Here is a 15,832-nt window from a genome sequence, read left to right as displayed (position 1 = left end):
CAATGCTAAGTAAAATGTATATTCATGAGACGTATTCGAATCGTCTGACGATTAAACTCTTTATTGTGAATAAACGGAAGCAAATTCCTTGCGAATTCCAACGTAACGGGTTTCATACATTTACAGAAACTTTCTACACTCGAATATCATTTCTGTGAAGATTACTATTCAAAATGCTTGAAGCGTTACCAACCGAAAGAATTCTTACTTATTTAACGCGTGTATCGAATCGAAATATCTTCAATTTAATTTTGTAAAAAATTAAGCGAGGGTGTTATTCGACTGGCATATTCTAAATCGACGACGTCCTATCTATAACCTAATCTAACCTAACCTAATTTTCTATAGTTTATTTATACCTACTCGTCGTTATAACGAATAACGAACCGAAAGAAGAAATAGCAACGAAATGCAAGGTAGCTGTAAAAGCACCACGGTCATTCCAAAAGCGAGAAGAGATCGGTAAGAAGCAAGCAAAGTACGGTTAGTTTCTCCCCGGATGTCTGATGGCCTCTTTCTCGTACAAGCGGCCTTGTCAGGAATGCACATTTTCTGCCGGTACACGCCGTTTACTTTGGCTTCGATTCGAATCGATGCACAGACCACCTTTCACCTATCGTCTATCGTTTATCGTCTCTTAATCAAGCGACAGTGCTCGTTATCGTTCAACATAATCGCGATGCACTTCATGTCGTTCGAATCGTCTCAGGCATTTAGTATGCATACGTTCGGTTTCAACTTTCAACTCTCAACCTTGTAACTAGCTAATGCTTACTTTCATTCGTGCTCTTGGATAACTGATTGTTCAGTGAAAGGATAGCTATCGCTGAGCTAAGAAAATTAGTTTCGTTTAAAAACAAAAAAGGTAAATATAGAGACCTCTAATCGGGGAGAAACTAAAATTTCATTACGATTATTTGCCATTTTATTCAAACGTTTTTATGACGTTCGAGCATTTTTTTCATTTCTCCAAAAACTATTTAATGTTGAAGCGCTTAAAAAATGAACCTTCTTTTTCTTGTCCATTTTCACCCGTAACTGGTATGGCTGTTATTTCGTCATATAATATATTATAATTTATAGAACTCGACAGGGATGTAACAAAAATATTGCAGACACGATTTTCAATGAAAATGAAACTAACTAGATAATGGAGAAAATACTAGGGGAGACAGTTTTAAAACATACGTATGAGAATTAATTGTCGGCGCGGGGCATCACAGTACCGAGCTGAATTTTATTGGTTGTCCTGTACATTATGCAATTCTGTTCGTGATGGCCTTTACAATGAACAGACATTACCCAACAAGACGAGACGAGACGAGACGAGACGAGACAATGGACCTTGACAACCTCGACAGAATCTTAACCTAACAGTTAACAATTTCTTTTACTTCAAACCCGTAGTTGAGTTAGTTTCGCGTCTAAGTTTAATAAGGGTGGCAATAAGGGTTAAATCGGCAATTTTCAAAAATATTTTCTTGTGAATGATTTTTAAAATTCTATCTACTGTCCGATATAACGAATTTCCTACGGTTAAATTAATTCTTCTAATCGAAATTGATCCTAATGCGTAGAAACTAGAAAAACTAGTTTTCATACATGTAAACACGAGCAACAAAATTGAAATTTCTTGAATGACAGATACACAAATATAATTAATGCGATAGTTAATATTTGTGTTCAGCAGAAAATCAAATATATTATCGCAATTCAATAAATATTCGTACACGTAAACGTGTGTGAATGTTTAAAATTAATATTGAGCGTATAAAAATATCAATTTCAGGAATTTTACGTTCACGATACACGTGATACGCCAACTGGTAGTAGAGTAATTCGTCAGCTAACCAGCGATTACTGACTCATGCGACATCTTCCGAAATTCATCGCAACTTTCATTTCACATCTGACGGAGGATAATAGTTTAAAAGTACTTGTTCGTTTCGCATAAATTTACTTTTGCATGCGATAGATTAATAATTAAATATGGAAAAAAGAAACGAACCAACCCACCCTCTCTCTCTCACACACACACACACGCACAGACACTTGTTTATAATAATTATTTAAACGATATTATTATTTATGTAAATAAAAATCTTTGTAACAATGAAATATTATAAATCATGAAATGTATTCATGTACATCAAAACGTAGGAACAATATGAAAACATTGGATCATTCGAATAGGCGATTGCCGCGAACACAGCGTGACATTCAACTTACCTACCACCGTAGACATTTTTGCCTTGTTTGTCGTTCTACCGTCTGGTCCAACTTTTCCTACGACCGTTATGTTAGTGATGGTAAGAAATGATGATCGAGCACATGTTTAGCGGTGTGATTGCCCACTGGCGATCTTCTCCACTCTCGTTCTCAACATACCAAGTAATACGCGGGTTTCTTCTTCGTCGAACAATTATACGCCTGTATGGCGTGAATACTTGAGAGAACAATTATGGCTATTCGAATGAATGGACACCTCCTCGTGCTATTGCAAACGAAAAGACCGCTCGTCGAAATTATATAACCTCCGCGGTAGCAAACACGACGATACCTCTACTAGTAAGACGATGTTTTCGCGCGAGTTAGTAACCACAAGGCCCGGCAATACCCACTGCTACTACTGTTACTACTATCTCGTTAACTCACTCGTGTAGCAACACTTTCTTTTCAAAGACTATTTCGATTGTCACGTATCAAGCAATATTTTCTCTCGTTCTATTTTTAAGTATGATATTCACATTACACGACAACTACGATGAATTGATTCTATTATTTCAATTCGTACACCTAATATGCATTGTAACAACCATATGCTGCTTGCAAAGATAATTTTATAGGCTAGTACACAAATAACACAATTCTTTCGTTGATTTAAAATCAAAATGCACAACGTATCGAATGAAAGTTTTGAAAAAAGTATAAATTAACTTTGATAAAAAAAATAGAGAGAAAGAGAAGTGAATCTTTCTGTCTTGATATTTCGAACCATAGGATTACAAAACAGCCTTGAAAATATTACGCCGTAAAGAAAGGAAAATGATCCTTTATTTATTATATGCACGATCCTATCGTGTTGTCGTGAACTTGTTTATACTCTTAGTAAAATTGCACTCGATTATTTTCACTATAAGCCAAATAATAAGATAGAAGAAAAGAGAACGAGAAACGTGTGTACCGTGTGGCTTGATTGCCACATGTACACAGACTACGCGCGACATGTAGCCGAACTCGATGCTCGGATGTTTCCGTAAGCCTTCGGCAAGTTAGCTATGTCGCCTCATTTCATCCTATTCTCCTTCTTTCTTCCTTTCGTGGTTTCTTTCCCTGTTTTCTCCTTAGATACATCTTCGTACATCCTTTCACACGACCCGACCCATATATCTATTATCCTTATTTCACCTTTAATTTGTCCGTTAAACGATACTTGATTTACTTGAAGAAAACTTTCGTAAGATTCAACAGATTGTTCCCCCACTCTTCTTCTCTACCCCTCCGCCGACCCCCTCTCTAATTTGTTTTTATTTATACACGTATCAAGTATATATTTTCTTTGTTAATTTTTCGTAATAAAATTCCGTCTTTTCGCGTAAAACTTGAGATAAAGACACACCCACGATACAACGAACCATTAACCGTACGAAAATCATAATCGATACAGAAAATCAATTCATTACATTGATGTGTTAAACGTCTTCGATAAGCTCCTTGTAAAAACAATTACTAACTTCGCATTACCGACATTTAAAAATACTCGAAACGAAAAGTACTTCCCTTACAATATAATTACAACTCTATTTGCTATTTAATTACATCTTACCCACGAGGTTAAGATATGCTGTTTTGTTCTATTACTTCAAAACAGAAATAAATACCCTATTTATTAAAAAGTAACAAAACAACTAGATAAATTATCAATTGCATAGACAACGGGAAAAAAATTAATAACTACATAAATTCGATATATTGGACAGTAGTAGAACTCGCATAATTACACAGTATCTTTTATGGCTTCCATAATTTCATTAAGTTAATTTCGTTGTATATATTTACCGTTTCACAAGAGTAGATATGTAATAAAATATTATCAATTAACGTTCTTTTTATAGTACGGGTAATAAACTAATTAAAATACATACGTAGTTAAAGAGAAATTCAAACTTTGTTGAAAAGAATTAGCATTAACTATTTTTAAACAAATGAAAAGCTGCAAGATATTATAGCACAACCGAATAAATTTAATTAATAGAATTTAGTACAACTTTCCAAATATTGCATTAAATAGCAAAGCAAATCAGAAACAAAGAAAAATGAATAAAGGTTAAATGAAGAACATTTATCGTACAGACTAAGCTGCTCGATCGATATTATATCAATGTACCGTTTTTAAATTAATAATCAAAAAGATTGGGTAAAAGATTACTTAATTTGCACGTATATAATATTCTTCTTCTTCGATCAATGTACGATCATTTTCTTATTTTGCTTTTTATAGAAAAATAAATATTAAACGTAATGAAAACAATAAATAAATTAAAAATGGTCGTAAAGATAACAATAACAGAAATAAATGCGTCATTGTAGATATTTTTTACAAAAACTCTCTAACGGACAACCACATGGACCGCATGGTTATCTTAACCTCAAAACATAACCTCAACGTACTTGAAATACACATTTAACTCGAATTGCGTAGAAAAACATGTGCAAAAAAAAAAACATGAAAATGGTACGATTGAAATGTATAAATAGTTGGGATAAATAACAAATGAAATTAATAACTGATACTCACCTGCATTAGGTATAAAGCGTGGAGTATTGCTCGTAACCACGGTGTTGTAACTTTGGGTCGAATGGACACTTGGTTGATTGACGTTCACTAGAAGTTGTGGTTGATGTTGTGACGGGTTATGATGAGGTTGAGAATGATGTTGATGATGGGGCAGATGGTGATGCTTCCCTTTCGTCGGCATACTCATCGCAAACGTAGGCCTCCTTTCTTTAAACTCTCCACTACCTTCAAAGCTTGTTGCCTTATGTGGCTCGCTGAGGTCCTCATAGGTACGTTATTTTCGCACGCGCGTAGTTAAGCGTAATGTTTGTCGAAAGACTTCTTTGCCCAAGCAAATTTTACAGAACAATTGGATGTACGCAAAATGATGGTTAGCGTTCGGTCACCCGTAGGAAACTGGTGGCACGTTTATACGCGCGCGCACTTTAATCACACTCAGTTCATGTACAAAATTTAGTCTTCGCTTTTTCCACAATATTTCTTCTAAAAACACACTTTTCCTTTATATCCGTTGACAAATTATACACTTTTTCTGCGCAGAACCTTTGTTCATTGATGCATTCGACCAAAAGTGTTTACGCTTTTATCACTTTTTTTTTTTTCCTGAGATTCGCGCGCGGTATTGTAGCGTTCAATTGCTCACGGTCATTTACTTCTCCTTGTGAAACTAACTGAATATTATTGACAATAACGTACCCACGTTACTCTACCTGCCTAAAATGTCGTACGAACTGTATAACAAACAGTGGATGACTTGTTTTCTTGTAAGAAAAAAGAAGCGACGCGCACCATACATTGAGCACAACCACAGCACGCCTTTCTTTCCATTTCCTCTAATTTAACGTTCCTTCATTGGTAATACAAAAATATATCAACTTGTCGCATCTATTTCCACAAATAAAGTCTAATATAAATAAAAAAAAACTTCGTTAATAATTAATATTTATCAAACTATTTAATTATAAACCGCAACTATTATTGCATTAATTAATTCATTCCGAGAGGTACTATTTTTTCGAAACGACACAAATGGTTTGTGGTAACGTAACGAAACAAAATTCTACATACATACATAAATACATCCATACAGTAACCAATCAAATATTTGGCATAAACTACATAATAAACATAGAATAGATAACTATTTGACTAATTGTTGTTTGTGTCAAAGATTGTTAAATACATATATGTACATATTTACATAGATCACTAGTATATAATATGTATATTTAATTATTTTAAATATAATTTGAAAAGTTTTTAATAAAATCTTTCAAGATATGTTTTTATTTTACATTTTTTTACTACTACCAATTAAGTTATATATTATTTATAACAGCTTAAACTTTCAATTGAAGTAATGTAATAATTTTCATTTAACTTTGTTAAATAGAAATATTGTATTACATATATACGCATTAAAACTACTATGGATATACAAAATAATATATTGAAAAATATACAATTGTTTAAAACCATTTTATAAAATTAAATGTATATCGACAAATACATGTTTGCGATATCATCGCATTCATTTGTATCTTAACCTTACTTTATGCGCCAGGTGAAATCTTTCACTGTTATTCCAGACTTTTATAATTGTTTCAACTTTTCAATCTAAAAATGAGTTCCCGAGGTAAACTAGAAACAGAAAAATTAAGAAGAAATTTAGAAGCGCAATTGGACAGATTAGTACAGCAATTAGAAGATATAGAAGAAAATCGGTATATTCAGAAAGTCTTTCTTAGAACTCTGTATAGAATTTTATGGTTTATATTTTATTTGTTATTATGAATTTTATTACACATATTTTGTTAAAATTATAATATTTAACAGGAATTTATTAGATGCAGATGCTTATGAAGAAGCTATGCAGCTTACAAAAGAAGATTTACAAAGTTTTAATGAAAGTTTACAGAGAATGATATCAGGAGATACAACATTAGTCGATGAACTAAGTTCAATACAATTGGTATGTTCTAATGAAAGATAATTTGTTAAGTCTCATGAAATACAGTGATGTATATTTTGAATCCTAAACAAATAGGCAACACAGTCAGCAATCAGTGAAGCATTTAAAACTCCTGCTGTTATTAGAATGTTTGGTAAACGAGAAACAGCACAGCTTAGAACACGTTTAGCTCAATTAGATTGTGATATGAAACTTGGAAAACTAAGTACAGAGGCTAGCGATCGCCAACGCGGGGAGATATTAAATGCATTAAGACAACTTGGAGAAAAATTGGAACCTCAAGAGCTACAATTATTGGAAAAATTAAGGTTGAATAGTATTGATACAACAAATTATGTGCAAATAACTGAAAGTACAGAGAAAGGTCAAATGGCCATAGCAGTAGTAGGTGATGAAGTTAGAACACAGAATACTTAAATTTTTAGTTGCTTAGATTTTTCGTATAAAATATATAAATTAATGATTCGGACGAATTGTACGAGAATAACTTGTTTGTAATAGTTACATTACATAATTTAATTAGGGACAACTTTTAATATAAATATAATAAATAAAATATAGGCTATACAAGTAAATTGTATAACATATTATTTTACATTAATACGTTATTTTTTATGAAATATAAACCTAATTCACATTCGTTTCTAGTCATATTATGCTATTATTGCATAATGTATGTAAAATATGTATAGTTTTATTCAACCGTCATATTTATAAATTATTTACAAATTCAAGGAAATATACGTATATTTACGCATATAATACGAGACATATAATTCTTGTAAATATGTATACACACATATGTGATATAAACATATGAATAATGAGTTACGAATATTTGGTCTTAATACTGAACATCAGAGTTACATATTATTTCAACATACAGTATTTTAAAACGATAAATGTATCTTACTGGCATTAAATGTGAAATTAAAAAAATCAAAAAAATTCAATTTTTACGATATTGTTTATTATCGGACCCAAGACCGGTAACGTTAGGGAATGACACGATTCTTTATGACATTGTTCCGCTTCTGCTGAAATTTCCAAAGCAAATTTTTTCGGTTGCAAAGTCGCGCTTGGCGACTCGCCTTCAATACTTAGCTTTATTTGAAGTCTCAAACATAAAAAAAAATAGTAGTTACAAATAACAGCAGATTAAACATTTGTTTGTATACATGTTACAAATACTTCCATTTAAGGAAAAAGTTTACAAAACAAGTGTCACTTTACTGTCAAGAATATATTAATGTGCTTCTACAAAGTATTTTCCTGTTCTTTCTTTTTCATTTTTTTTTTTACAAATACAATAGTTTTAATTGTATTCTTACAGACTCATTACTGAATTATTATGTTTATTGCATCCATTATTAATTACCGTTTACGTCGGCAAACCCTTTTATGTTCCCGTTGCCAATGAACTTGTTGGCAATCAGTGCTACAATACGCAGTATTCCAACAGCAATGGTATATTGCTTCAGCTTCGCAATTGTAACACTGAAATTAGAATGTACAAATTAAAACATATATATATATATATATAAAGACATAATTTGTAAAATATAGGTGCAGAAAAGAATTACTGAAGAATGATTACCCATTGCTTCTTCTTTATTTCTGATATAATTTGTTGATGTCTGTCTGTTAATTGTCGCAATTCTTTAGCATGTTCAGCTTGTAGTTTTTCCAATTCTTTACATTTTTCCAGCTCTAATTCACGACGTAGTTTTTCTACCGCTGTTGTAGTTGGTTGTTCCGATGTCCTGCGTTCCCTTTTTATCTATAAAACGGACCGTATAAGTATACGATAAACGTAAATGATCAATGCAGTTACTTTATTTTGTACCTTTGCAGGTAGCGTTTCTGTCTGTATTTGCTCTGTTTGTACAAGAACACATTTAGTTCTTGGTTCCTGAGAACTAGATGTAACCATGTCCTCTTGAGAACCTTCTTTTTTCAAACCTTGAGGACAGGTGCTAGATATCCCTCTTGCAGGTTCATCTTCTGCCACGGGTAAGCAAGGTACTTGACGTTCTTCGCTTTTAGCTTTAATCGTAGATCGTTCATTATTGTCTGTCGCTTCTTGAGTTGGTAGTATATCATTGTGACTATCCGAACTGAGACGTTCGACTTTCACTCTTAAATCTTTAAGAAGTTGTTTCGTAGAATTCTTCGGATGTGATTCAATGTTTCGAATTTTGGTCGGTTTTGGACCATCGCTATCGTTGTTGATGTCCAAATCGTTGATGTACTTGCCCAACTTTAGCAGCAAATTTTGATGATGCTTCAGTTCTTCAAATGCTCTGTTCCAAGCAGTGGATCTTTTTATCTATGGAAGGTAAATTGTGCAAGTTTAACAAAAAAAAAAAAAGGTCGAGCTTCTTCCGATTGCACAATGAAACGTAGAAATGAGAAATTAGTTGTACACTTTACGCCACAATATGTGCATACCTTCATTTCTTTCCACTTTCCTTTTTCCGAAGGCTATGCAAGAATTCGTTGTTAAGATAATAATATACCTAAGTGCAACAAGAATTTCTAAATTTCTTTCTCTCAACAGTTCTCTTCTATTGTGTCAGTGATACATACGATACACTGTAAATGGAGTGTAACCTAAACCGAGAATTTCATAGTGTTCGCGTGACAATTTCGCGTTGAACGCCGGGGAAAGTATTAACATATCTTTACCTGTAAACTTTGTAGACTGGAAGTGATTGGACGAATGAACACTTTTTCGATGTTGGCGCGCATATGATGACCTCCGAAAAAGCGGACATCGTAAATGTTCCCATTAACTTGCATCACCTTAGCTGGCCAGTACGGGTATCCCTTTTGCTTTGCATAAACTAACTGGTGCGGTGGATTGCACGGTATGCAAAACCACATTTTCTCGGATTTTTCGTTTGATATTCTGTAACAATCGGCACACCGACGAATTTCCTGAAGATCGTAGCAGCAATCTTGATACATTGTTAGACCCATTTCTCCAACTATGCTATGAGCTAAATAAACATTGAAATCAAAAATTTTTTATTTTACAAAATTTTTGCATATTAACAAAAACTTCCTTCTCTGATTATTTACCTCCGTGATATATAATAATATTATGCAAAATATTATGTGCATCTGCTCGAAATTCAGCAAGATTATTATATTCATTATTTTTTATTTTTGAATCCATTATTGCCAAGTCCATATGGTGTTTTATGAGAACATTCGGTCGCCACGCATCTTCACCTTCACTGATCCAAGTTGGGCCTGAATATTTATTGTTTGCAGTAACGATAGGATCATGATTAAAGACAATAGTACGATTTGTAATTTCCGGAGGTAATTTTGCTTTCAGATGTCCACAAGTGAAGCTTAAAATGTGATTAAGATCAATTTTATCTTGGTATGTGTCGTTATTTATACTCTGTAACAATTAATTCTACTTCAATTGATATATAATATTTAAAAGAATAATATAATATTTAATACAATACACTTACCTCACAGAAATGACACATTTTCAGCTTAATATTATTAGGTACATGACATTCAGGATGGTAAACCCTATGACACTGTTCACAACATTCTACTACTCCTGCTTTTTGACATTTACAACAATACCAGTCGTGATCATCGTTGCTTACAGTATCCGCTGGTAATCTGTAACTTTCTTGTTCTATACCACTCTTTGTTGGTACTCTTTTTAAATAAACAAGTCCATCGTCAACTGCTTTGTTTAATTCTTCCTGTGCTTCTTGTTCTGTAATTCCATAAACTCTAGATAGGTGTCGAACCATACGATCATTACTTGGCAAACTTCTTTGATGTACAGTTATTTTGATAGCATCCCATATTCGCTGTGTCATAAATGGATCAGTTCTTCGACGAATAGACATGATGATAAGTGAGAACTAAAACAAACATAAAACAAGTATTATATTTGACACGATATTTTTAAATAAATGATCTTATTCTCATTATTTTAAGAAGTGTTAAAGATTATTTATTTCACACAAATGAATATTCTGCAGAATGTTAAAATACAATTCTACTTTACAAACATATTATCAATACCAGCATTTGTTGTTACAAAAATGATTATTAATCAATATACCCACATATTGCAATGCTAATACCTAAAATGTATAACAGTTGTCAAGATACCCCCATATTTAACAAACATGGCTTATCAAAATGTAATACTTATACCTAATGGTTTTTCAAAGTAGTATGTTGTTAAACAGTATAAATGAAACCACAAGTCTACAACACAAGCAACATTTATTCTGAACAATTGAATACTTAAAAATTTTAACAAATGTGAATGTAATATGTACTTTATAACGCTAAGTGTAAGTGCAACTGCATTATTGGTGTCCAGTGTTATTACAATTGTGATTTTATTAAGAAAGCAATTTAAACAATGGATCAATACACCATTACACATTTTATCAATATCTGATGTATTATTTTCTATGTTTACATCAGGCATGCTACTCATAAATTATACAGGAAAGATTGCCTGTACAAATTTTAACAATGAAAGTAGTACTTATTATTTAAATGATAGTACATGGAATGAAAATGTTAAAATTCAGAAAATTAAACTCGAAACAATTGATGCAGATTTTAGTACTATTATAAATGAAAATAATCTTAACATAATTCCAGAATGTAATATTATTTATATTATAATGAAATATGGAATGTTATTTTTTCCATTTACAAATTCATTCGTGTCTTTATTAACGTTTTCCGTACAATGTAACTTGAATGTATTCAGTCTGAAGAATCAGTGTTCTAAATTTCTACAATTTCAAGAGAGAATACACCAAAATTTGGGTGATATCAATCAATCTGATCCAGACAACACAAAGAAATGTGAAATACCAGTAATAAATCAAGTCTTTAAAATGCAGCTGGATTTGATATTAAAGCTAAAGAAATCTGAAAAGCTTTTGATAGTTAAACAGAAGTTTGCACAAATTTTTAAGTGTATAGAAATTAAAAAAGGTAAAAGAGTTACTAGTATACTGCTAGTAAGCCAATGGATTATGCCTATTCTTATTACAGGAATTCTGTATCTAGCTCATTATGATAACAAAAATTATAACAAGGATATGGAAAATATACAATGTTTTACTGAAAGTAACTTTTTCTTTGACGAATGTTATAATAATATCACACCTATAAGTATTGCACAAAAGAAAGTTACTTCTAGTACATATCCAACTACTTTCCATGAAGATTATATTAACAATGAAGATTTAATAAAATCATCAGATTTAAATGATACCAAAGTAAATGAAATAATATTCAAAGTACAAAATATTATTAATGCTGTATTAAATGAAACCGAAAATATACTATTGACAGAGGATAAAAACACTTACAGTTTAACAAATTTAAAAAATGATATAAGCTTACAAAATAACAGTATACTGCAAAAATATAATACAAACAGTTATAACAAAAAATCAATGTTATTCAATTATTTAATGAGAAATTCTTTGACTGACATGCCAATAAAAGAAGACAATTTACATAAAATAGATACTAATATTATTGAAAAATTACAAACAGTTATTAAAGATAATCAAGATGTTGTTAATAAAATATCGTATAATGCATCAATTATATCAGATGATCCTATGAGATATAACATCAAAAGTTATCATAAAAATAACTCTGAATATGAAGAAATGTTGAAACAAAATGTATTAAAAGATTTACAACATAAGTCTATTTCACATGATCAAAATGTATTATCAGTTATCAAAGTCATTATCTACAAAAATGATAATATATCAAAAATAATACAAGTATATGTAACCAATGAATGTTACATGTCAATTAAATTTTTAAAATTACATCTCCTTATATTTGTATTTATAATATATTTTTTGCCAATTTTATTTTCTTCAGTTTTACACCAACATGGTAAACTAAATTGTCAAGTTGTATTCGAGAAGTTAAAAGCAAAACATGAAATACTCTTAAATACTATTACATCAACGCAGAACTTGAAAGGAGATTTTGAAGAATCAATAAACAATTGTACTTCATTAGAGAAAATAGGAATATTTCATAAAGATTACAATAAAAAGAATGATGAATATAATGAACACAATGAACATTATCATATTTTATTTGACAGAAAAAAAAAACTGTGCTTAAATACAATAAACCAAGTAAGAAATATATTAAGGCTTTTTGATATTATCAAGGTGTCTTTATTATGTGGAATATTGTTATGGACACCTATACTTTTAGAATTCCTATTGAAAGTATTTACACTTTCTAATATACCTGAATGGTTGATAAATATTTCATGCTTAAGTATGACTATGTTTGGCATATTACGAAATATTTGTAATCTTAAAATGGTAAAGCTTCAAGAAATTAATACAACCATTATGAAAACAAACATTATACATCCTGTTGTATGAATTAATTTTTATACATATTTACTTGCACCTGAGAGTTGAGAACCATGCTTTTATATAAGAAAAATTTAATTATAACTTTATATTATAAAAATTGTGTATTACATGCATTTGTGTTTTATTGTACGAATAAATGGCGTTATAGCTATATACATGCTACCGTTAAGTTTGTTAGTAAAACCACCGAAATATAGTTTAAACCTTATTTCATCGAATTCCTCCATTGTAATGAATCATAATAATACACGAATAAACAACCCTACTTCAACCCTACGATTCATTATTACTTCGTAATATTAATTACGAATATAAGAATCTAAATATCCTTACCAAAGTTGGGACACAAATTTGCAATTCATATATCGTTATTGTTAGGTCGTAAACAAAACTTTGAACTTGGGAAACCACGGTTAATTATCAATTCATATTTTCACGTCCTGTAATAAAATGTATTTAAGGTAACAGTAAAATTTTCGCCGACGCCCGTAGGCAATAATAAGACAATAATTAATATTAGAGACGCGCAGTTACATTGCACATATCGCGCACGTCACAAGCTTAACCTCACTCTCTAGCAATGCGCGCGCATCTTATAATTCAAAATATTTCATTTTTCTAGCAGGTATACATAACTATACCAGTATGTATTAAATATTTTTTAATAAAACAGCATTAGCGCAATTAAGATTGTTGTCGGGTGGGGGCAGGGGTTTTTTAATTTCTTTATCACTGTTTTTCGTTCTGTGCACGATAAGATTGAATATGCATTTAGTTTTAAGTACAATGAAGTTTAAGAATAAGATTTTAAATCGTACATAACTATTTCATTTAAATATAATTCAATTTCAGTTTATTGTTCTTGCAAACATTTGTTTCTATTCGTTATTATATTTAACATTATCTATTAATCAAAAATGGCTTGAATGAATGAATTACATGCAATACATACAAGTACATACATACTATACTTACACTTACGTTAATGACTATAGCACTGTAATCATTAATTCTCGCATACTTATTCCTCTGTAGTAAGTAATTTATTATTTATTAAAATTACATAGAAGATTGAGAAAGACCAATTTCTTCTTCTAATTTGTTTAAGATTTGAATACCATCATGCCATGGGAAAACAGCAGCTTGTATTTTCGGCACTTCATAATTTTTACTATCATTTAATATCTTTACTAGCATATAATCTTTCCGTGGAAATGCTAAATCGCGTTCAGAAAGTCGTAAAATCGGACATAAATCATTTTTTCCATCACCAACATACACCACTCTATCAAAATGTATTCCTTCGTCGTTCCTTTTTTTAATATAACTTTCTAAAATTTCTCCTTTACATAAATTGACGGTGCTTAATTTACAAGAATTTTGAATATGATACATATCTACCCTTATCATACCGTCGTCACCGATTTTCGCGGGATTTGTAAATGTTTCAGTGATAACATGATTTAAATTTTTACTTTGTAACCACTCGCTAATAAATAATGTATTTGAATCGCTAATAATAATAATTTCACAACCACGAGAATGTAGTTCTCTTAAAAGTTTATCAATACCCGGCACTGGAGGTATATTAACGATAGCATTTTTAATTTGTTTTACATCAATAGAATTGCTATGTAGCAATTCAAATATCTTCCCCATGTATGGGATCCAACCGCTAGAACGATATAAATCCTTAACGCTGTCTGGTAATTTTTCCTTGGGTAACAGCTTTCGAGCCACGACATCAGTATTATCATTGGCGATCGTATGATCAAAGTCGAATGCGACAAGTACGGACCGATGCATCTATTAAAATGTAAATACAATTACAAATACAAGCGATTTCAATTGTTACTAAAATTCTTTTTATATACGTTTAAATTCAAATAATTTCATTTATATATTCCCGCAATATCATTTGCTTTGTAGATAATTCGAAAATTTGCCCAGCCCTGTGTACTTACATACCGCCCTGTGAATGTAGGCAAAGAGTAGGCTTTGATGTAGGTATGTACAATACACATTTATACTTTCGCTGTATTATCTGCTTCTATATATGTATGTATTTCATTGTACTATTTTTAATGTTTACGAAAGGTGAAATTGGTAATTTTAACATTAACAAGATATAAGAGATTATATAATATATTTAAATATATTTATTTGGATAAATTAATTAATTAATTAATTGTTTAATTATAAAAATCATATTAATGAGTTATGTAGGTTATTTGAAAATAATGTATGTTACTTACTGCTAATTAAATTTCAAGCATACATAAAACTACAATTTTGTTAATTTGAAATATGAAAGAAGAAACGTATACAACCGAACCGTTGGACAGGTGTCCGATGACTGTCACTTGCAGGTTAAGTACGCTAGATGCCATGATAAATTAGAGCATATATATACATACTTATTTGTTTATCCACAAATAAATTACTATATTAATACATAATTGTATTACCATTATTTTCTATGCTTATATTACACACATTATGTATATTGTTGTCACTTTTATTCCCGTATAATATTTCTTTATTATATAATATTATTGTACAAAAATAATTATTTATGTGTAAAAATTATCTTAATTTGGATACATTTATTTCCATGTTTTGCATTTT

General features: G+C 30.9%; 4 protein-coding genes across 7 annotated transcripts in view; 1 reads left to right on the top strand and 3 right to left on the bottom strand.

Moving 5' to 3' along the window:
* Nucleotides 1-5,739, bottom strand: part of Eif4g (eukaryotic translation initiation factor 4 gamma) — a 35,209-nt gene extending 29,470 nt beyond the window's left edge. Inside the window, exon 1 of one of the 2 annotated variants that reach the window (XM_034339765.2) lies at nt 4,799-5,739. In XM_034339765.2, the coding sequence (XP_034195656.2) occupies nt 4,799-4,985 (187 nt within the window). In that variant the 5' untranslated portion in view covers nt 4,986-5,739. The remainder of the gene's footprint in view (nt 1-4,798) is intronic. The other variant, XM_034339766.2, reaches the window with a different exon arrangement.
* A 460-nt stretch (nt 5,740-6,199) lies between these two features.
* Nucleotides 6,200-7,335, top strand: LOC117609835 (protein LZIC). The gene is made up of 3 exons (XM_034336559.2): nt 6,200-6,522; nt 6,635-6,770; nt 6,846-7,335. Exons 1-3 carry the CDS (start codon nt 6,422-6,424, stop codon nt 7,185-7,187), a joined length of 579 nt encoding a protein of 192 aa, XP_034192450.1. The 5' UTR covers nt 6,200-6,421; the 3' UTR covers nt 7,188-7,335.
* Nucleotides 7,336-7,662: 327 nt separating this feature from the next.
* LOC117609809 (zinc finger MYND domain-containing protein 11) lies at nt 7,663-14,287 on the bottom strand. Of its 3 annotated transcripts, none has more exons than XM_034336516.2 (8): nt 14,180-14,287; nt 10,262-10,672; nt 9,855-10,185; nt 9,459-9,772; nt 9,222-9,254; nt 8,617-9,099; nt 8,368-8,550; nt 7,663-8,267 (listed from the first exon to the last, which is right to left on the bottom strand). In XM_034336516.2, the coding sequence occupies exons 2-8, from the start codon at nt 10,655-10,657 to the stop codon at nt 8,145-8,147; spliced, it is 1,863 nt and encodes a 620-aa protein (XP_034192407.1). In that variant the 5' UTR covers nt 10,658-10,672; nt 14,180-14,287; the 3' UTR covers nt 7,663-8,144. The 3 variants fall into 3 exon arrangements, with proteins under 3 accessions (XP_034192407.1, XP_034192397.1, XP_034192417.1); XM_034336506.2 differs by lacking the exon at nt 14,180-14,287 and adding an exon at nt 13,538-13,762 and having other exon boundaries at nt 7,665-8,267; XM_034336526.2 differs by lacking the exons at nt 9,222-9,254; nt 14,180-14,287 and adding an exon at nt 13,538-13,758 and having other exon boundaries at nt 7,668-8,267.
* On the bottom strand, nt 14,264-15,695 carry LOC117609818 (putative phosphatase phospho2). The gene is made up of 2 exons (XM_034336541.2): nt 15,460-15,695; nt 14,264-15,010 (listed from the first exon to the last, which is right to left on the bottom strand). Exon 2 carries the CDS (start codon nt 15,008-15,010, stop codon nt 14,264-14,266), a length of 747 nt encoding a protein of 248 aa, XP_034192432.2. The 5' UTR covers nt 15,460-15,695.
* Nucleotides 15,696-15,832: the final 137 nt, after the last annotated feature.

This window comes from Osmia lignaria, chromosome 10 (genome assembly GCF_051020975.1).
Source record: "Osmia lignaria lignaria isolate PbOS001 chromosome 10, iyOsmLign1, whole genome shotgun sequence".
Taxonomy (NCBI): domain Eukaryota; kingdom Metazoa; phylum Arthropoda; class Insecta; order Hymenoptera; family Megachilidae; genus Osmia; species Osmia lignaria.
The sequence above is the reverse complement of the archived record's forward strand: the minus strand, read 5'-3'. Positions and strand labels throughout refer to the sequence as shown.